The 21,788-nt window shown below is 35.5% G+C and overlaps 1 protein-coding gene across 1 annotated transcript; it reads right to left on the reverse strand.

Annotated features, from left to right (window-relative positions):
* Positions 1-453: 453 nt before the first annotated feature.
* LOC106078784 (periodic tryptophan protein 2 homolog) lies at positions 454-21,369 on the reverse strand. Its single transcript, XM_056039218.1, has 19 exons — positions 21,176-21,369; positions 20,099-20,211; positions 19,874-19,968; positions 19,687-19,786; positions 18,848-18,991; positions 18,464-18,599; positions 17,273-17,447; positions 17,096-17,126; positions 15,968-16,120; positions 15,172-15,379; positions 14,369-14,517; positions 14,063-14,210; positions 13,779-13,929; positions 12,566-12,746; positions 11,837-11,984; positions 11,017-11,188; positions 4,134-4,352; positions 2,176-2,401; positions 454-687 (listed from the first exon to the last, which is right to left on the reverse strand). The coding sequence occupies exons 1-19, from the start codon at positions 21,191-21,193 to the stop codon at positions 522-524; spliced, it is 2,733 nt and encodes a 910-aa protein (XP_055895193.1). The 5' UTR covers positions 21,194-21,369; the 3' UTR covers positions 454-521.
* Positions 21,370-21,788: the final 419 nt, after the last annotated feature.

Raw genomic sequence — 21,788 nt, forward strand, 5'->3', positions numbered from 1 at the left:
TTCAGACTTCTTCTCCTAGATGGCTTAGCTAGGCAAAGGTAACTTCCCCTGCCTGAAGTTGACTGGTTTAGTTCTGCCAGACTTGTGTCAGTATAATATAAAAAGCAAGGAATGAACCTAACCAAAAGAATAAATCCATTAACAGTGAAATTAAATGTAGCCAACATTGACCAAAGTTGCTTCTGTGTTACTTTGGGACTATTTCTGTACAAAGTAAATGGAGCCTACTTTTTGTTTAACATGTTCCTTCACAATTGAATATTTTACACCCTAACACACCTCCCATAACATGGCGGTGGATGTCAGATATCCCTCCAGGTAGCCATCCTGTAAGAAGTTTTTCTTTCAAATTTATCTAACACATTAAATCATTTAAGCCATTGTCAATAGTCAAGCTAAAAAAAAAAAAATGCCTATTTGTTCATGTCTATTTGTTAGCTGGAAGGATAAGATCCAATGACAACAGAAACAGATTCTATATTTACACACAGTTTATTTCTAAACATGAATCTCAAAAATATTTATTCTAATGTGGCGTAGTCCATACTTTCATCCGAGCTCTCAACATGCCAAGGTACTTCTTCTTCACTTTCACTGTGGGCTGTGTCTGTTTCCTGATTGGCTAGTTTAGTCTTCAACTGGGACAAGGCCAAGAGATATTGACAAGTATATTTGTTGTGATCAGAACTGGAAGAAACAAAATAAATTCTATTACATATATATAATTATTTATGAATAAATAATAATGTATAATAATAATAATAATTTTATTTATAATGCGCTGTTAACAAACAAAATGTAGGCTCAAGGCGCTGTAATAACATTACAAACACAAACACGACAGCTAAAATGACAAACTAATCTAAAAAAGTTTTAAACAGATAGGTCTTAATGTTCTTAAAAGTGGTGTAGCTTGTTGTCTGTCTGAGATCAATGGGGAGTGAGTTTCAAACCTTTGGTCCGTGAACTGAAAAAGCACGCAGACCATAGCTTTTGAGGGAGAAACATGGCACTACTAAAAGCGTTGAGTCCATTGAGCGCAGGGCTCTCTGGGGGACATATGGAGTAATCAGTTCGCTAAGGTACAAGGGCATCTCATTGTTATATATACACTGATGACAAAGTGTGGCGACCTTGTAATCGATTCTCGCTTCCACAGGAAGCCAATGGAGCGTGCGCAAGAGCGTAGTAGCAGAATCTTGTCTAGTTTTTTTAAGGACTATTCGAGCGGCGTTGTTCTGTATACGCTGCAGCTTGGCTATTTTGTCATCAGGTATACCTGCTAGCATGGCGTTGCATTATTATATATTATTATATTACATTATATAGTGAAAATGTTTTCCCTGAAGATGTTCCAACATAAATTAATTCTGCATCAAGTGGTAATGACTTACTTCATTTTCAAGAAACAGCGAATCTATTAATGACCCCAACCATAAACCATATATATAATAATGAAGTCATCTTTGGTTCTCTTTAAATAAGCCTTAGTAATGTGTGGAAATAAGTCACATAATCCAATGAAGGTCTACCATTAATTTGTATTCAAATTTGCATAGAGAGTGTCAACAATGTACACAGACTCGTTTTTTATTACTTGGAAGTTTAAATTCAAAAGGTTCTGTAGCATAGTAGAGGGTTGCACCAGACAACTACAGTTTTCTACCTATTCTAACAGATAGGTAGCTGTAACTGCAATTTTAACTGTAGAAAGTTCATGGTTACCAAGTTTCTGTGCATATGTGTGTTTACTGATCCCAGAACTTCCCATTTAATTGATTCAATTGGCAATCACAAAACAGGTGAAGTTAAAATAGTCCCAAGGGAGGTAATTTAATCATCTCAGCACAAATCCCTTTATCTTTTTATAGACAAACTAAAAGTCCTTATATAATATGCCTTTCAAATTGGACATCTAATAACAAACTAAATGTAGATGATGCTAAGGTCATCTGTTTAACAGTAAACAAGCAGGGTGTGTCTACAGCACAAAGACAAACTATTTTCCGTAACTAAAGTCAGCTACCTTTTAGAGTTGGACTCATTGACGCCCTAAGAATCCCAAATTTCACTGTGAGATCTGAACCTAGGACCCCAGGTTCAGAAGCTAAGTGCTTAATTAACCAGCCAGCCACAGCACCCCCATAAGTAAAAGCTTTTGCCAAAGAACCTCACATTTTCTGTAGATCTTCATACTTTCTGGTCAAGTTTCGCTGCAGTGTCCTAAGTGAGGGCATGATCATCTGCGACCTCTCTTTCAGTTTTGGACCATGACGTGTCAATAAGGGCAATAACCAGTGGAGGTAAAACTCTAGATGTGCGGAGCTCTCTATTACTTGTCCAACAAAAGATAACAGCTTATCTACATACATGTCTGGTATGTTCTCAATGATGTTTTCAGCTGTGAATGAAAACAAAATTTACTTCCTGAGTATAAGCTACATATTCTTACTAAGGCTAACTACTTTAGAACAAACAGCTGGTCAACTTGTTCACAACACATTTAACAAGTACAATCAATATGAGAGAATTAAACTCAATTCAAACATAATCAGGTTATAAGGAATTCCCTTGAAATAGCTATTATGTCAAAAGGGAGTGTTCGAAAATATATTTGATCTCTTCACAGAAGTGGAGAATCACAATGGTCTTAAAAGCTTCATGACTGTTAAGATTAGTGTGCCTGTTAAGATTAGTGTGCCTGTTAAGATTAGTGTGCGACACAAGAATTAATGAGCAAACAATTCTAGGTCTTATGGACTATCAAAGGGTTGAAAACAAAGAGAAGTAATTAGCAAAAGAACATGTCTGTTGAATAACATAATGAAAATATAAGTATGACTGCAGTAAAGACAATCATCACACCAGACTATTATTCAAATCTAAACTCTTAACAATAACACTGGCCCAAGAACTGTAACTCAAATCTAACAAAAACAAAGAACAAGAAAAAAAATATTTTTAAAATACTTTTTACAAAACTTATATCAACTCTGTCTGTCTGTAAAATGTTTTTACACGTTATTTCTCCCACACCATATCTCGGATTAAGCTGACATTTTGCACAATTATTTGTTTTACCTGACTACACCAGAATCAATAAAATTAATAATTTTGTTTGATATCTTGAACGAGGGAAAGAAATTGTACTTGACAGATGTGCTGGTATAAGTTGAATTATCCCCTTGATGATTCTTGAGCCCTCAGTGAACCTTTTTTTTATGCATGTTAACATTCACCAAGATACCCCCTTCCCAATTCAAAACTGGTCTAGAAAAGTGATACGATCATAGCGTATGGCTGTCTGGTGGTGCAGTTTGCGCGCTGGACTGTCATTCGGATTTATCGATGGTCGAGGGTTCAAATCCTGCCCGCTCCCGTCCTGCGGGAGGTTTGGACTAGGAAGTAAACTATCTTCAACTCTGAAGGAACATCCGAAGCATGTAAAACACTTTACAACAAACATTGAGAAAGCTAAAGGCTAAACAAAAACAATTGGTAAAAATATTTCTAATCCCACAGATTTATTATGTCTAGGAGTTATATGCTACAACAGTACAGGACTGATCCAAAGGAATCGATACAATTACATTTAAGATAAGCTTTGTTTTTTTTTTTTTCAAGTATTTTAAAAATGTTTTTCTTGTTTGTTTTTGCTAGAGGGAAGTTACAGTTTTTGTTTGTTTTTGTTATACAGTTCTTATACAGTTTATTTTTGAGTTTGAGAGTGTTTACTGAGAAAAATAAACAAATCTGCTAAAATATATTAGCATAATAGAAGATATCCTTAAACAAGGCACAATGTACAAATCATTTCTGCATGTAAACACAAATTATGTCAACTAAGAGGCTACTGCAGGTATGAACTCCTAGACTTCAAGAATGACAGGAAAGAAAATAACTGACCGCTGGAAACAGGTATGGACTCCAAGACTTCAAGAATGACAGGAAAGAAAATAACTCCATCGCTGGAAACAGGAATGGACTCCAAGACTTCAAGAATGACAGGAAAGAAAATAACACAGCTGGAAACAGGTATGGACTCCAAGACTTCAAGAATGACAGGAAAGAAAACAACTCACCGCTGGAAACAGGTATGGACTCCAAGAATGACAGGAAAGAAAACAACTCACCGCTGGAAACAGGTATGGACTCCAAGACTTCAAGAATGACAATCTCTTCATTCAGTTTGAAGCTGAGCATCAAGGCTGCCGAGTAGTTCCCTTGCATCAATGTTGACCTGACGCTGGACGGAGTGATGTCGATCTCCAGCTCAAAGGGATCAAAGACCAGAGAGTGATCCAGGGCGTAGACCAACAATCCTTCAGTGGTACAAGCAACCCATGAGCGTCCTAAGAGAAGATAATTTGAATTAGTATAATTGGCAAACTGTCAGAAAATTAGTAGGTAAAAACAAAAAAAAATGGCAATAATAATTTCTTCTGAATATTGTCATGGTCAGAGTGCAATATGGCACACGCGAAGACTGGTGTGAATACTTGTTGCGAACAGAGATGACATTAGAAGACAGTAAGCGAGAAAACTGTGTTGACATTAACCCCTAAAGTGCTGAGCTGTTTTACAATGAGTGCATAAAAAATGGAGGCTAAACTACCACAGGCGCCTGCCTTAAGGGTTAAATAACTTGTGAACTTTAGTGTGTTTTTAGGCACCTACGCACTGCGTCTTGTAAGTAACACTACAAGAACCAAATAACAAAGGCGAAAAGCCAACAATATAAGATGTAGATTCTGATAAACGATGTCGAGCAAGAAGTTTAATAATAATGAAGGGGAACCCTCAGATGTCGTCAAGCTAAATCTCTGTCCAAAAAAAAAAAAGCCCACCAAAAATAGTCTGTTTACTTTTCACTCTCCTTCCTAAAATCCTAGTCATGTTTTTAATACGTCAAAGTCTCGCAGTCAAAACTCTCCTTTTTATGAAACACATTACTTTTTGGGCCTAATTCCTAAAAGTGTCATAACAGTGTCATTTTAAAATATGCTTAAAGTAATTGAAAGACAAGACAGCAATAAACTGATTTACAATTATATTTCACCAGTCTCATGTCTTTACAAATATAGGAGCATGTAAATTAAGGATGACTTCTTCAAAGTTTGTCAATATCACTGCCTTCAATGATGGTTTATCTTTGGTTTGTTGACACCACACTCCAATCAGAGTTGGCCCAGGTTGAGTCTCCTTTATTTCATTTTAAAAATTTTTTGAATCTTTGTCCTCACATTTGCTACATCATTGTTTCAAACATTTTTCATTAGAGTAACCTCTTCCCTTCTACAATCTTTAATCAAGTGAGAGCCATTTGTTTGCCAACTGATATGGTCAAGAGAACGCCCCACTAAATAACTCGGAACAACCCCCCCTCCCCCCACCAGGTAATCAATACCAGCAATACCAACAAAAAAAAAACCCAGCTATCAGTGTATCAATACTTCAATCCCTCATCTTTATGGCACATTGAAAAGGTTAATGCAATTAAAAGTAGACCATGGAGATAACTACACCGGTACTGAGCACAAGAACTACACATTGAGTTACTAAGTATAATTATAATAGTATCTTAACCAACACACAATTTTTCACCTCAGAACCAGACAGAATGTTCCAAAAGCTAAAAGTTGGAAGTATGGAATCTTGCCCTTATGGAGCATCACCTGGGAATGTCAATCCTGTCCTCAAAAATGTTTACTCTATTGAGAAGCCCAAACAAGACTCTGGCCCCAAAACCCTCCTATAGAAGAAAAACTAAATGGATAACAACCTGATCTGGAAACCACTGAGTGGTTCAGACCAGATATAGGATTACTAATCTAATCCCCCCCCCCCCCTTAGTTAAAATATGAGAATGAAGAAGATCTTGAAGGAACTATTGTTTCACAATAGTGCATTGTGTGATGGATGTCTAGCCTGTACTGAAGTCAACTGTAGAAGTTTGTTAGATTTCAATCAATTACTCAGCAAGCGTTTGGGTTTCTTGTTCGGGTGTATTCAATGTAGTTGAACAACAGCACAAAGATAACACACATCTATTTTAACTAGTGAAAAGATGTGGTCAACACTGATGAACAATGAATAAGTTTAATCCAATAAAAGGCCACAGTCAGAGTTTCTGTCGAATACAACATGTCATTACCCAAGAGAATCCTATCGCTAACTGATTTTCCAGTCTCTAACCCAAAATATCCCAAGCGTCACTAGTCCCTTTCAATATACGTCTTCTATGGTGCGTCGCTAACTAACTAATAATATAAACTAAGTGCCTAACAATAGCAAACAATAAAATATGACACTGTCAATGTACATTAATACAGCAACAAAACTTCACATCAACAAGTCATTTTTTGTTCAACAATTGAATTGTGCATACATTTCTGTGTCCATTTGTGTTTGTGGACAATGAATGGTATCATCCCTGTGGAGCCCAAGAGGCTGATTTTTTAAAGTGTATAATCTTTAAAGGTTTCTTAAATGTATTTTTCTTTTCAAATAGGTGTCCAAGAAGAGCGTGTTAGTTGGTCACTATCTCACTAGCAACATTTGGCGACTTATAATTTTTTAATGTACTGAGAATAAAAACAACACAATGGGATCAAATTGAATTTCAGGAGAAAGACAATGAAAATAAATTGTTTGTACAGAACCATTCAACTCAGAGTTGTGCACATCTTTTCAAGCCAAAACTAATAATAACACGTGAGCACAGAACTGACCAAGTTTATGATAATGTAAAAAAAACACAATTCAAGCTTAGTTCACCATAAAGGGTTATTAAGCAGATAGCATACAGCCACAAGAACACAAGACACCACAATACAAATTTCAACTATAAATCCAATAAGGAGCAAGAGACAGCCTTGGACAGTCTTGGACAGCCACAAACAAGGTAGATTTGGCAGGCAAGTGGTTACTGTTATGTTGAGAGATTCAGAAGTTTGAAGACTGTTGGCTGTCAGATGTCATTTAAACACTAGTAACAGACTCACTCAAGATTTCTAGTCAGATTATGGAGTTGACATTACATCTCTCAAAACACAGATGAAACTAGAAATTAATGTCTGAAGATTAAAGAAGAGTGCAGTATTATATGTGGCTTTGCAGACCCAGCTGTATGTATTGTCACACCCAAGGCAGACAAAGCCATTGTCTCACTTTTCCCATCTTCCTCTTTTTTTTTTGAGGGTGGGGGGGTTCTCAAAATGTTTTTATAAGATTTTTCTCTTTCAAAAGCCAGTTTCTGCAGAATGTATTCTACCATTGGAGTAAGTATAAACTGAGGTTAAAGCCAGTCTTTAATAAGAAGTATAACTTTACAGAAAACAATATTTCAAGAAACACAAGGGATGCCAGTATCTTCATAGCAAGATACAAGTTTCTTTTCCTGAGAATAATTCAATCAAGCCAAAGTACTAGTACATTGAGCAATGAATCTTCAAGATTGTTATTATAACAATCTGATCCAGCAATAGTGTAACTGGAAATCTATTTTAAAGTTTTCAAGGCTGCCCAAAAGACAAAAACTGATAACAATTATCTTAAATGTGTTCATCACAAGATCAATAACTCTGTCATTGACAAAACATTAGAGGGTGAGAACTCTTCCTGGTAACACTTTTTTATTTTCTTTTAACAGCAAAGAAATTTGGCTTACTTCTGCAAATGTTATAGGCATGTCGATACTACAAGACAGAAACATTTGGAGAATGTGCAGGCGGCTAACGGTTCAATGTCTCTACACTTGTGTCTTAGAGCCAAATATAAAATAATGATTTCACAATACTGACAAATATTTTTACATTTCGCTATATATACGAATATTTGACTTACATACTGGAAAAAAAGATATCTGTTACTATTCACCTACATAAAACTTTAAAATGGAAGGTCTTATCTGGCATAAGAAAAACAGTAGCACCATAATAGTTCCTCTAACAATGTCGGATAGATATTACCAGACCTTGCTAACGGTCTATGCCCTCGGAGCAATGGGAAACACGATATCCATTGTGGTGTTCAGCCGCAAGACTTTCCAAGGTTCAGCCAGCACGCTGAGCCAACAAATTCTGTGCGCACTGGAGACGCTGTACATGGGCATCCTGACGTGGGGGATCACCATCGTCCACCTCAAGATGACCCTGTCCAAGCCAGTCTGCTTGGCTCTCTTCTACCTCATGCACGTCATCAATGTCGTCTGCAACTGGATGGTCGTGCTGGTCACCATAGAGAGGCTGACCTCGGTCATTCTGCCTCTTCGGGTTAGGATCTTGTGGACGAGAAGACGGCTTTTAATAGTCTTCTTCACTATTTCCTTCCTGACTCTGGTCCTGTACAGTGGCTTGTTCATTTTGACCACCAAGCTGGACAATCTGGTCACAAACTCATCCACCGTTTTCGCCTGTCTCACCCACTACAAAGACGTCAAGCTAGAGATGGCCAGAGCTTGGCTTGAGATCATCTTCATGCACTCTATGCCTTGTGCTATACTCGTCATCGGCAACGGACTGATTATCCTTTGCATGGGAAGGCACAAAGCTTTCCTAAAAAAGTTGACCCAGAAACTACCAACTGTCCGGAGGCACGCCAAATTACCTTCAGCAGATTTGTGCTTGATCAATAGCAATTCTGACACAGGTCAGTTAGAGTTAAGCTCTCCGGTCAAAACACATTCTTCTCCTTGCATGACTAGAGAGACACACGGGAGCAAAAAACTATTCGGAATTAAAACTTGCAGAGCCGAAGATTTGACAATTTTTATGATATCAAAGAAAGAAGAGACTACAAGTTTCTCCTCACTGGATCTCACTGACACAAACAGTCAAGGAAATTCTGTAGCTTCAGTCTTTTTGAGTCACCAGTTTGAGAGTTCAGAAGAAAATCAAAATCAAGAAACTATAAATATGACAATGGAAAAAGCTGAGCCTCTGAACGGACTAATCCCAATGACCAGCCCACATCTAGACCTCACCATTGTCATGAACAATGTGTTCACATTTCACAAGTCCACAACGAAAAGAACTGCACAGAGTGCCAAAAGTGTCGCTCCCAGACAGCCCAGAAAGATGAGTCAACAGTCCCAGAATGGACAGCTGCGTAAAGAAAGAGCCATGACTGTCACACTACTACTGATCAACTTCACGTTTCTGGGGACCAAAACTCCTTATTTTATACATTCCATTACCCTGCCTGGATTTCCTGACAAAGATGCAGTGTTGACTCTCCAGGAAGCTGAGCTGAAGTTACATTTTGTGATACTTTCATCACTCTTCAATGCACTGAGTTTTATTTTATACTGTTTGGCAGGGTCAAAGTTCAGAGAGGAGCTCTCCAAAATGGTGTGCAGTGCAGTGAACCAAGTCAGAGGCTTGTATCAAACTAAATATAATTAGCTTAATGAATTTTCTCCGGTAACTGATATACCCAGACATACCCAGAGGTCAAGTGTCCTCTTTGACTAAATACTTCAAAATGTGTCACTATTACAATTAGAATCTATTTGGTCAACATGGGTATAGACTGTCAATCAAACGTAGATGACACTTAGACTTAGGTCCTCCCGCGCCGTTCGGCGCATTGGGCGGCAAGCTGTCTCCATAAAGATCTGTCACTGGCAATGTCTGAAGCCTCCTCCCACCTGGTGTCCACTGTTCTGAGGTCCTCCATGAAGGTGTGTCGCCAAGTAATACGAGGACGTCCCTGTTTGCGCTTTTCTCATTTTGGCTTCCATGTTATTGCAACTCTTGGTGTGCGTAACCTCACTAAGTGTTCGACTTCCAGTTCGGCATAGGATTTCCTTGTTTGAGACCCGATCTGTGTAACTGACTTCCAAAATCCGTCTCAGCCATCTCTGTTGAGCCACATTTAGTCTTTTCTCAATTTTGACACAATAGATGACACATTACCCTCTAAACAGAAATGCAAATGGATGACTTAACAGAACAGCCAAACAGGACACATTCGATGGGTTGCAGCATTTGGCCACAGAAGAAAGACAATAGGGCTCTCAAAGAAGACATTTGTGACAGGCAGAACAACTGATCACAACAGATGGTGTAGCACGGTCTGGTCATCCTCTATAAAAACTCACCAGACTTAATAATACTTATATCTGTTTTCCCAACATTGAAATGAGTCTAAAACAACTGTGATTATTTCTAATGTAATACAATGAACTAACTGGTGGATAACAAAGTATACAGTAATCTTTATATCAGGACTGTATTGTAATCTTTGTATTTTAAAACGTTGTACTAATAATTTATAAAATCTAACATTACTGTAACAGATAATGTTTTTGTATCATTCTTATATAAAATAGAATCAATAGTTTCTAGCCACTCCATAGCAATGTTAACACAAGCATACAGACCATTGAATAGAGCTTTTTAGTTTTGATTGCAATTAGTTTGATCAAAACAAAAAGGAAAACAAAATATCAGGTAGTGCTAATTGAATTTTCAAAATTTCACATTTTATTTTCTTGCATGTATCATAGATTGGAGGCATCGTGGCTGAGCAGTAAAGCGCTTGACTTCTGAACTGGAGGTCCTGGGTTTGAATCCTGGAATTTTTAATTTTGGGATCTTTGGGCGCCTCTGAGTCTACCCAGCTCTCATGAGTTGTGGAAAGTAAAGGCAGTTGGGCAGTGAGCTGGCTAAATGACACCCATATTAACGGTGGGCCACAGAAACAGATGCCCTATAGATCGCAAGGTCTGAAAGGGAAACTTTACTTTACGTATCATTGATTACATTTTTTAAATGGACTGATCCAGTGGGTCAATCTTGGTTTTTTATCTAGTTTTCTTTTTGAAACATTTCAAGGCTTTTAACACCAGTGAAATTTAAACTGAATGAACTCGAAAATCTGTTTGTTAAACCATCACTTAACAATTAGATCCAGACTTATAAACTGAAAACTCATCTTGGCCGATGCCCAATCTACATACCAAGTAAGCAGCTCTTTCATTTATAGTGTAGAACAAACAGCTTAAAAAATTACCTGTGGGTGAAAAATGAAGGGAGTAAACTCTGACTTCTGGCTTCCAGTAGCGAGAGCTGTGATCTCCTTTCTTGACACCTGGTAGTGCTATGGCCTTATCTCCATCACTCTGACCAGTGTCCACCAATGCTAGACTGCCCCACTCTGTCATTTTCCGCTTGTCAAGAAACTCCTAAAACATGAGTTGCTCAAATATAACTATTCCTTAAATGTCTCAGAAAGTAATTTGAAATATAACTGTCTAAACATCCCATATGAAATATAACTGTCTGAACATCCCTAATTTCAATATAAGTAATAATAATATCAAATATAAATAAAACTAAAACAACAGAAATAAAGGAATCAACCACCGCCATGTAGATCAATGTTTTCTAACACATGTGTGGTAAACATCAAGATATTGAAGATCGCCATTTGCAAGATTCTAGTAAGTTGTCACGTGTAAATTGTGAGTGAGTCTGGTGTGAATGTACACTTTGGTTTCTTATAGTTATAATGTTTTTTTTGTTTGGTGTAATGCACAAATTGTAAGACAAATTTCCATACGGACAATAAAGATTATTATTATTATTATTATTAAAAAAAAAATAATTCTATATTCATATACATGTTTCATTCATTTCTCACAACAAAGAACAAAAAATATATACACATAATTACGTTTTGTATTATGCTTTGTCTGAAGGATATTTAAAAAAACAAACTGATTTGAGTTTATCAATAAAAACACAGATTACACTGATGTATGTCTCTAAATCAAGGTCTGACTACACTGAGGCAAGACTCTAATAAATTAACAACTGAAAGCTTACTATACCTCCATTCCATCTAAAGAATGATTGCATGAGATGACAAATTTTTTCATCAACAGCTGGTCAGCTATGGAATAGATACACACGTTCCTGGACCTTCCTGCTGCTAGGATACACTCCCCATCTGCGCTGTAACACAGACTTTCAAAGGATCTGAGAAAAAAAAAAAAAAGGATTCTCCGTCATTTTTTTGTATATCAAAAAGTAACAAAGAATTAAATTTCTCAACAATAGATGGTTATAATTGTTAACATTTTTTATTAATGAATTTAATTTAAATTACTGTTTGTTTAAATGAATTACATTACAAACCTGTAAGTTTCAAATTGTTTTAATGAATTTTTAATTTTAAAAAATAAGAAAAATCTTTCGTAACTCCTGTATTAGATGTCATTATGCAACTAAAAAATGTTTGTAATTATTGTTATGAAAATGTGTGTCATTTCATGTTTAGAAAGAATGTTTGATGTAATAATGCCAAGTTTGTAAAATGGAATCTCATAGAAGTACATGTAAAAACTAAATTGCTAGTAATATCAGAGATAAGAAACAAATATTTTTTATCAAGCAAAAGAGATTGGACCATACCATTTTGAGCATGTTATAAGCATGAAAGTTGGGTTTTAAAAAAAGCGATTTAAAAAAAAAAATATTTCAAAGGAAGAAAACTTGTATAATTACATTGCAAATAAATTACATAATACAACCGATGGGGAAAAAACAAGAGCACTCACTTTCCTTCAGCAGAAGTTTTACCAGAAATTTTTTCCGTTTCTTTTCTCCCATAGCCCAAGTCATGTCTGCCTTCCACTGCCCCTTTCTGTTGACACGAGTTTGTGTCCCAGAAAGTTATCTGAGCATTTAGTGTCGCCACAGCTAGCTCTCGACCATCAGGACGGAAGGTCAAGGACATAACTACAACAATCAAAACACGTTTTTTTTTATTTTGTCAATGCATTTTTAATAATTGTATTAGAGAAATCCCTTAATTTAATACTTATGACATAGAATGGAGAGTTACATAGAGTGGGATTGTATAACATTTTCTGCATTTGCATTCATTATAAAATATTTAGTCCAAATTATGCAAAAAACTTTCTGACCTAAAAAAAATAAAAAAAAATAACGGAACTGTCAAACAATAAAGCGCTTAATACTTATGACAATGAATGGAGAATTACATAGAGTGGGATTGTATAACATTTTCTGCATTCATTATAAACTATTTAGTCCAAATTATGCAAAAAACTTTCTGACCTAAAAAAAAATAAAAAAATAACGGAACTGTCAAACAATAAAGCGCTTAATACTTATGACATAGAATGGAGAATTACATAGAGTGGGATTGTATAACATTTTCTGCATTCATTATAAACTATTTAGTCCAAATTATGCAAATAACTTTCTGACCTAAAAAAAAATAAAAAAATAACTGAACAGTCAAACAATAATGCGCTTGAAAAGTTGTCTCACTGAGTAAACGCCTGTATGTTTTTAGAGCTCTAGAGATGCACCATAGTTAATGGACTTTGAATGTGACATTGAGTGACATCACAGCTTAATGGGTTATAGTCTGTTGATGTTATTGCTAGTCAGTTGGTGTTAGGACTTTGTGGGGGATAACTTCGTGTTATGAACAGAGACAGGACTGCGGCCTTTTTAGAATTAAACTTCATTCACGTCTATAATGGTCTGGATTTAGTCCTTTTAACCTTGTTACAAGTGTAGGCATGTGTTCTGTTGTACACCCATACAAGAAACCCAGACATCTCCAGAGTAATCTGTCGAAGTCAGACAGCCATCAATAACTACAAGGTCAAGGCCTACCACAGAGTTCAAACGAATCTAATACACCCGTACAAGAAACCCAGACATCTCCAGAATAATCAGTCCTAGTCAGACAGCCATCAATAACTACAGGGTCAAGGCCTTTCACAATATCCTTACCGTCTGAATTGAGTTCTATTGTTTCTCTCCGGCCTCCCTGTTCATATATGTTCCAGAACTTGACAGTTTTGTCCCATGACCCACTTGCCAAGACAGAATCAGATTGACTGAAGTCGAGGGCACTAATTGGACCTTCATGACCGGCTAGAGTCTGGAATAGAATTTGTTAAAATCATCATTTCAATGTTTCATATTTTTATTTACTGTTCATCAGAAAGTGTTTTTTGGGGTTTAGTAATAAAAAATTTAAAAAATAATTAACAATAATTAACTTTATAATTAACCTGTAACAATCGTCCAGTCTTCATTGTCCAAACATAAATTAAGAACTCATTGGTTCCTCCAGCACAGACTATTTCCCCGGATCCATCCACTGCCAGACAGGAGAACTGGTCAGGCTTCGGCGATGTGAATGTCTTGTAGTTACGATATCTAAAGAATAAGCAGACAACATAAGTGTGTAATGGAACGTGTGTGCCAAAATGAGATGGCACCTTGTTTGAAAACTAACAAACCTCAAGCAACAGAAAAATATTAAAAAGACTAGTCAAATCTTATAGCATTGACAAAGAAATAAAAAAAAATAATACCTTGTAAGATCAAAGGCTCTAACAGTTCCATCAATAGAGCTGGAGAGAACACTTCTGCCATTTTGTGTGACCTTGACTCCAGTGATCTCCCCTGTGTGCTCATTGAAGGTCACAAAACAGAAACCAGACATGGAGTTCCACACTTTAACCTGTTGATACATTCACCTCATTTCAGAAACTGCATCAATTAGACATTTCTATTATTTTTTTATTATAATAAAAAAGATTTTATCTACAAACTTTCTTGTACAGAGTCACAATTAAATACAGCATAATGGCTACAAGATATTTAAAAAACAAACAACAAAGTTGTTCTAAATCTTGTTCTAATTATGGAACTCTTTGCAATAGATCGTACAATATGTTTTAATTTCAATGATGACCAGCTCCCCTAGTCTGACAAGACGTTTTGAAAAATTCTTTTAGCATTATTCTTATTTTCCACATATGGACAGAATTAATGTTTTTGCCCTTTTGTAGTGCAAAAAATGCTTTGATTAAACTTATACAACTTTTCAGTTTGTTCTAATTATGGTACTTTTTGCAATAGATCTTACAAAAAGTTTTAATATACACAATCACCAGCTCCTGGCACTATAGCCCAAGTCTGACACGACTTTTGCAAAACACCTCATTAAAATACCTCATTAGTTAGACCACACAATTCAGTGTCGATGTCACTACAGCGCATTATCCCAATGAGTGTTTCTTGAACTATATTTCCAAGCATAGATTCCCTAAGAATGCCATCTTTAGCGTTTCTAAAAACTAAAACCATCTATCAAATAAAAAAAAAAGCTTACCTTGCCGTCTCCTCCCCCAGTGACTATGTTCTGACCATCAGGAGAGTATGTGACACATGTCATGTCGTTGAAATGACCCTGTTGCTTTAGGACATAGGACTCTGACTGCCACTCCCACACCAGCAGCTGACCCAGTTTACCACAGCCTAGCGCCACCCAATCACCAGTGTTATTAATGGCAATGGAATCAACACTTTGCTCCGAAATACTGAATAGAGACAGATACCAGTCATTAAAAATATTTTAAACTTCAATATAAAAAATAAAGCAATGTTAAATCTGTTCTAAATTATCTTAGATGAAATATTACAAGTTAATAAGACTGACAGACTGATAATTTTATGAACAGACTTTGATCTCAAGGAGAACGCCACTGTTTGTATACAATTGTATGCAATTTTAAATCTGTTCTAAATTATCTGAGATGAAATATTACAAGTTACTAAGACTGACAGACTGATAATTTTATGAACAGACTTTGATCTCAAAGAGAACAAAATTGTTTGTATACAATTGACAGTGCACTGAAGAAAGCTAAGACTAGTAAACCTTTGTAAGTTCTGGTTATTTCAAGACTACAAAATATTCTAATTTTTATTTATTTATAAAGGTCTTGACCACTATAACTTCAAAAACATAAAAAGTGCTATTTTAATCATTCCCTGAATAGAAAAAAGTAAACAAACAACATTTTTTTTTAGTGTTATATATTATAAATAAAGTTACTTTGATTTGAGAAAGTTACATTGGCAATTGGTTTTACATATATAGCTTTAATTCCATCTCACAATCTCACCTCAGGGAATGTATTAAACTGAATCCTGGCATCTCGTGAAGAAAAAATGTTCCATCAGAAAACCCAGAAATCAAAACATGGGAAGATTTGTGGAAACACGTTGAGGTCAACTCTGCATACTCTGATCCTTTGCGGGCCTCTCTGTAAGAAAACCTGCAACCAAACATTGACATTTTGATCTCAATATGAACAAATGAGCATGAATGAAATATGGAAATAAAACTTTTTTCTTGTTAAAGATCTGAATAACAGAATTTAAGAGCCATCATTGATTTCACAAGTTCTTTCGCAATTTGTTAAGAATGAAATGGTATGTCTGTTTTGACACAAGACTCTGATAATACAAATGTTCTATCTCGCAATCTGTGCTCTAAACAATTTCATTAACATCCATCACCCAACCTTTGACTTGCATAATACAATCGACCATTCCAAAATCCATTCACTTGATGAAAGGGAAAGGTCAGTTCACTCCTACACATCGTCCTATCTGTTTATCTTCTAATGACCCTTGCATGTTCCCTCCATGGAAACTTTATGGACAATTGACTTGTGGCTAACAATCAGGCCAAACTATTCTAGCTTCTGTCATTTCAAAGTATCAAGAAATTTCAGTTTTCCAACCCAAGTTAAAATTTTGCTTTGTCAAAGGCCTGATTTCCTTCAGCTTTATCATTACAATTTTGAACCAGCAATGTTCTATACAATGTTTACTGTTACCACAAAGCTAATGTTACTCTTTAACATTATTAATAGTTATGTATTGGGACTTGAGTAACAGACACTGAAGAAAGACTTTCAAAAATTAAGGGCCAAACATAAAAAGGGAGAGGGGGGGTTGTTAGAAAGAGATTTTTTTTATAGGAGGGGTGGTCTGCCCATGTTACATAAACAATTGTTAACTATTCTGTAATGCACACTGAAACTCCTCACAGCCTTCCTGGCTTGCACTAAATCTACTGTGCTCATTTTTTTTTCGTTTGTATTGAACAGATATAAACTTGACAATTATATATTGTGGAGAATGTTCACGACTACAGACTTCAATAAATGCTTCCTTTTATAACCGTTTTTCAAAATGACTTCAATTTATAAACCTTTTCAAAAATGACTTCAATAAAAACTTACTTTCCTCCAGATGTGTAAAAAATTCTTGAGACTGAAATAACAGGGAAAAAAAAAAAAAATTCAATGATGTACATCAGAGAACAACGTTTCAGAGTTAACAAAAGTTAAAATTCAGTTTAATGTATTAAATGAAACAATTCAGTTCTACAAATGTCCATCAGATCCAGCAAAAGATACCTGCGGTTTCCTCCTCTTGGTTTTTCTGTTTCTTTCTTTTCTTTGGTGACTTGACCTCACTGTCGTCAACATCTTCCATGTCCTCTGAGCTTTTTTCCTCCCAGGCCTGAAGGTCATTAAGTTGTGTGTCTGACTTCCAGACAAATACATAGCCATCTTTGGCTACACTGTAGATCTGACATGGTCAAGGCTGTACTAACACATAGTGCCATTAGAATACTCCATTGAAACAGAAGTTGCTCACTAAATCAAAACACACAGAAATGTAGAAGCATCTCTTAAAGCCCTAGACTAACATTCTATTGTTGCATCAAAGGTACTTTCTTCAAATTTGAAGAGTTTAACAGTAACCAACATATTTTACTAAAACTCTATGGCCATATTATAAGGTCTTCGGGGCTTGCAAATACCTTCCTTCAGGGAACAGTACCAGCAAGAAGAAGAGGCAGACAGAGAAAGCAATGGAAATACAACGTAAAAGAATGGATGGACCTGCTATCGAAAGAGGTTCTATCATAATCAAAGGCAAAAGACAGACGATTAACAAATCTTGTGTGTGGTGCTCCAACAACTTAACAGACCAAGGGATAGTTGAAGGTGAATAAGATGCATGTAGTGCTATTCTGAATCAAGAGCAATCAGCTTCCAACAAACACACTGGGGGTACCAAGAGTCATATATGTCTTCAAGTAAGAAAATATAAGATTGTTAACTATATTAGAAAGCTGAGAAATATGTAGAAATACATCAACATATCATTGTAAAAATATATTAATAAAACTGTAAGCAGGTGATAGTCATTAGCAATTCGCACTAAAGAGAACTTTAATATAGCAGGAGCAGTCTAATCCTATTTCTTTTAAATCTGTAAAGATCAGAAAAATCTGATTAGAAGTTTCTTTCCATTGTGCTAACTTTACCCTCTTTCCAGTAATATTTCCATGAGACAGAGGCTGCATAATAAAAACATGTTCAATTTTAATGGCAAAGAAATACAGTATGATCAAGTATTAGGAGTTCTAGGCCACCTCTAAAGCCACATAATCTGGCATTTAACCATCTCAGCTAGCTGATTACCAACTACAAACAAAAGAATCTTAACACCTTGATTAACTTGTATTGTCTTAGAACTCTAGTCATTACATCTACAACCCCAGGCTGGTGATTGTATTTCTAACAAAGAAAGGATACATCTAGTGAACGCTCCTCAAAAAATGCCCCTACAACTGTGTCTCGTAAGCCTCCCAAATCATAAATATTGAGGTTCTTCAATCTCTGCGCTGCTATGACGCGGGTTCTTCTGTCTCTTGAGCCGCTACACAACACTCTGCAAAAAGAAAGAGAGGCAAAAATCACTTTAAAAAAAAACAACTAATGGACAAACATTTTATCCTATATTATTAAGTGATTTGTTGTTGATATTTTGTTTTTCATTTTATAATCATTTCTTCTTCTTTTGGTATTGAATTATCTAGAGTTATTGATTTGGATATTTATTTATTTGAGAGAATGATAGACTTTGAAGAATTATTATTTTAGGAAAAGAATAAAAAGTAAATTACTAAAGTTACAAACCTTGAATCAGATGACCAATCAATTGAGACTACATCATCCACATGACCGGAAAATGTTCTGTACAGAACAAAGGGGTTGAACTCACATGTTTTCCCAGGAGCATGAAAGACTTGTACAACTGTGTCTCTAGTGACAGCAAACTTTCTGTAACCAAAACACCAGGACTTAGTGACAGTAAACAGCAAGACATACTTTATGTGTTTAGCGATGTCCTAAATGTATTTCGTTAATGAACCGGTCTAAGCCAACAGGCCTGTCTTCAAGGGAGGAGGAATAGCAAGTCTCTAGTCAAGGGCCAACAGAAGAGGGAGGCTCATGTGAGAGGAAGGCAGAGGGGCCCACGCATAGCTCATTTTTTGGGACCCAAACATTTTTGGCAAGGGCCTGAAAGATTTAAAATCTTTGGGGGGTTTTTTTTGCAGTCACACTGACCAAGCAAATGTATTTTTGTTAAATGAGGTGTGACTCATAATAACTACCTGTTCATATGAATTTCAGAAGAAAAACATTACTAAACCCAAATTATTTGCTACACAGCCCACTCTACTCTAGGCTGCAGTCTTTAAATATGAACTGATAAATACAACATAACAATGATTGACACACAAATACAAAACCAAATAATTTGTTCATTGCATTTCCTTTACCGACCCTCATATGCAGGTTATAAAATGAACACCTATTTTGTTTTCATTTGTTAATAACTTTGTTTTATACGACTAAAAACTCCTTTATATTCCAGAAAAACTGTGTGATACATCCCTCTCATAGAATGTACAAAATAAAACTCAATCTAGGTCTCAAGCATGTGAGTGTGTGTGAGTAAATGAAGGACTCACTTTCCATCTGGAGAAAACTTGACTTGATGCACCTCATGGTGAAAGTGGTGAGTGCCCAGAACACTTTGACTGACCAGGCTGATTAGATGACCTTCACCCTCTGAAAAAAAAGAACAAATTGTAATCAAAAAGAACATTTTTTGACCCTACAAGTTGGGAATGGGGGGAGGGGGAGGAAGTGACCAACCTTCGGTGACAACAATAGCAGTTCTTCCGTCAGGTGACAGTGCTGTGCAGGTGATATTCACTCTGGTCTCTATCGGCAAAGTTCTGGATTTGTTGCTTAAAAAAGAAATGTTGATTGACAGAATTGATTTTCAAAGCATTTATTTGTAATAAATAGGTAGATATAAAATAGTAATTTTTTTTTTTAATTGACTTTTTTAATATCACAGAAGAAAAAAAATTTTACTTTTTCAGATCAAAAACAGATATTCTGTTTCCCACAGGGCTGACGACACTGTTTCCATCTGGTGTGAAGACTATGTTACCCTTCTTATACACAGATCCAAGTAAGTTGGAAAACTGAAACGTAGGAAACAATAGGACTAGAATGTTTATAAATAATGGGATATCTTACATTGGTCTGCTTTAAATGACAAGATTAGTTTGTGTGCATAACTGACTCAGTTCAGTAGCAGTAATAAATATTGGCATACTACTAATGTCTAACTACTATTTCTAAATCTAATGAGACTAATGGTGCTTGCCTAACTTGGCTAGTCACTACTACTTAGACTTAACGTTATAATCACTTCAAAAATAGTAACTATTCTGTAGCATTTCTAATTAATCTAATATTCTGCAAGTCTGCTAAGGTATTTATTGCTTGTTGACAATAACATTTAAGACTTAAGTTTATCGGCACTACAGCAAATTGAAACAGGCAACACAAAAGTTAAATTTTAAAAAAAGAAAATATTAATTAATAAACTCTGAACTAGATCTAAATTAAATATACTAAAATTAAAATAGTAAATATTGACATTCACATTGTGACAACAATAATTAATTTTTAATGAAAAGGAAAAAGATACATATCTATTTATCTATTTCATTCAGCATTTAACAAGCCAAGATCATCTATGACTACTATGAGTATGAGTCTATGAGTTACTAGACTGAGTGAAGTCACTGAAGTGTAACTAGAGACAGGAGTAGTACTTAGGACTTAGTTACACTTACTCTAGAGTTAGAGTCAGAGTAGAGAGAGAGTGACTAGCACTAGATCTAGACTCTAGACCAAAGTCAAAAGTCTAGAGTACTAGAGTTTGACTCTTTGTGGAGTTAGTAAATTAACTTTTTAAACTTATTATGAATAATTATGACTTATTAAATGTCTTATCATTACATCACATTATCATGATAATCATTTATCATTCATTTTTATGTCTGAGACAGAGACTGATTATTTATTATTATCATTTATCATGCATGTCGATGTTGTTGAATGTTGGATTTACGATCGGTCTCGGTATTTCTTATTTACCTGGTATGTAAATTTCATTTCTCTATTATAAATCTATAACCAGTATAGATCGAGATCTTAAATCTAAACTCTATTCGCTAGATCTATATCTAGACTACATCTAAAATAGTATAAGATTAGATCTATAGTCTAGGATTTTGGAAAAATATCCTCCTTTACTGTAGTTTGTCAACAAAGCATGGTAATAATTCGTTTCGGAAATCTTCAATGTTTTTCAACCTCTCTAAAGAAAAGTTTCGCCGAAAAAGAATTAATTACATTTCAATTATAACAATACCTCCCAAACGTTCTAATGCTAAGTATTGACCTCTTCAGCGCTTCAATCTCATTATCTAAATTTTCAAGACGATGTAACAAATTTTTAATAGTGAACAAATAGATGCTATCTTACTAGATTTTTCTAAGGCTTTTGACAAAGTTCACCACCATAGTTTGCTTAAAAAATTAAAATATTTCGGCATTAATGATCCACTGCATCAGTGGATTAAAGATTTTCTGATAGGGAGAGAACAAACTGTAATAATAAATGGTTCTAAATCAACACCGATAACAGTAAACTCAGGTGTACCTCAAGGAACAGTCTTGGGTCCACTACTATTTTTAATTTACATAA

This window comes from Biomphalaria glabrata, chromosome 8 (genome assembly GCF_947242115.1).
Source record: "Biomphalaria glabrata chromosome 8, xgBioGlab47.1, whole genome shotgun sequence".
NCBI lineage: Eukaryota > Metazoa > Mollusca > Gastropoda > Planorbidae > Biomphalaria > Biomphalaria glabrata.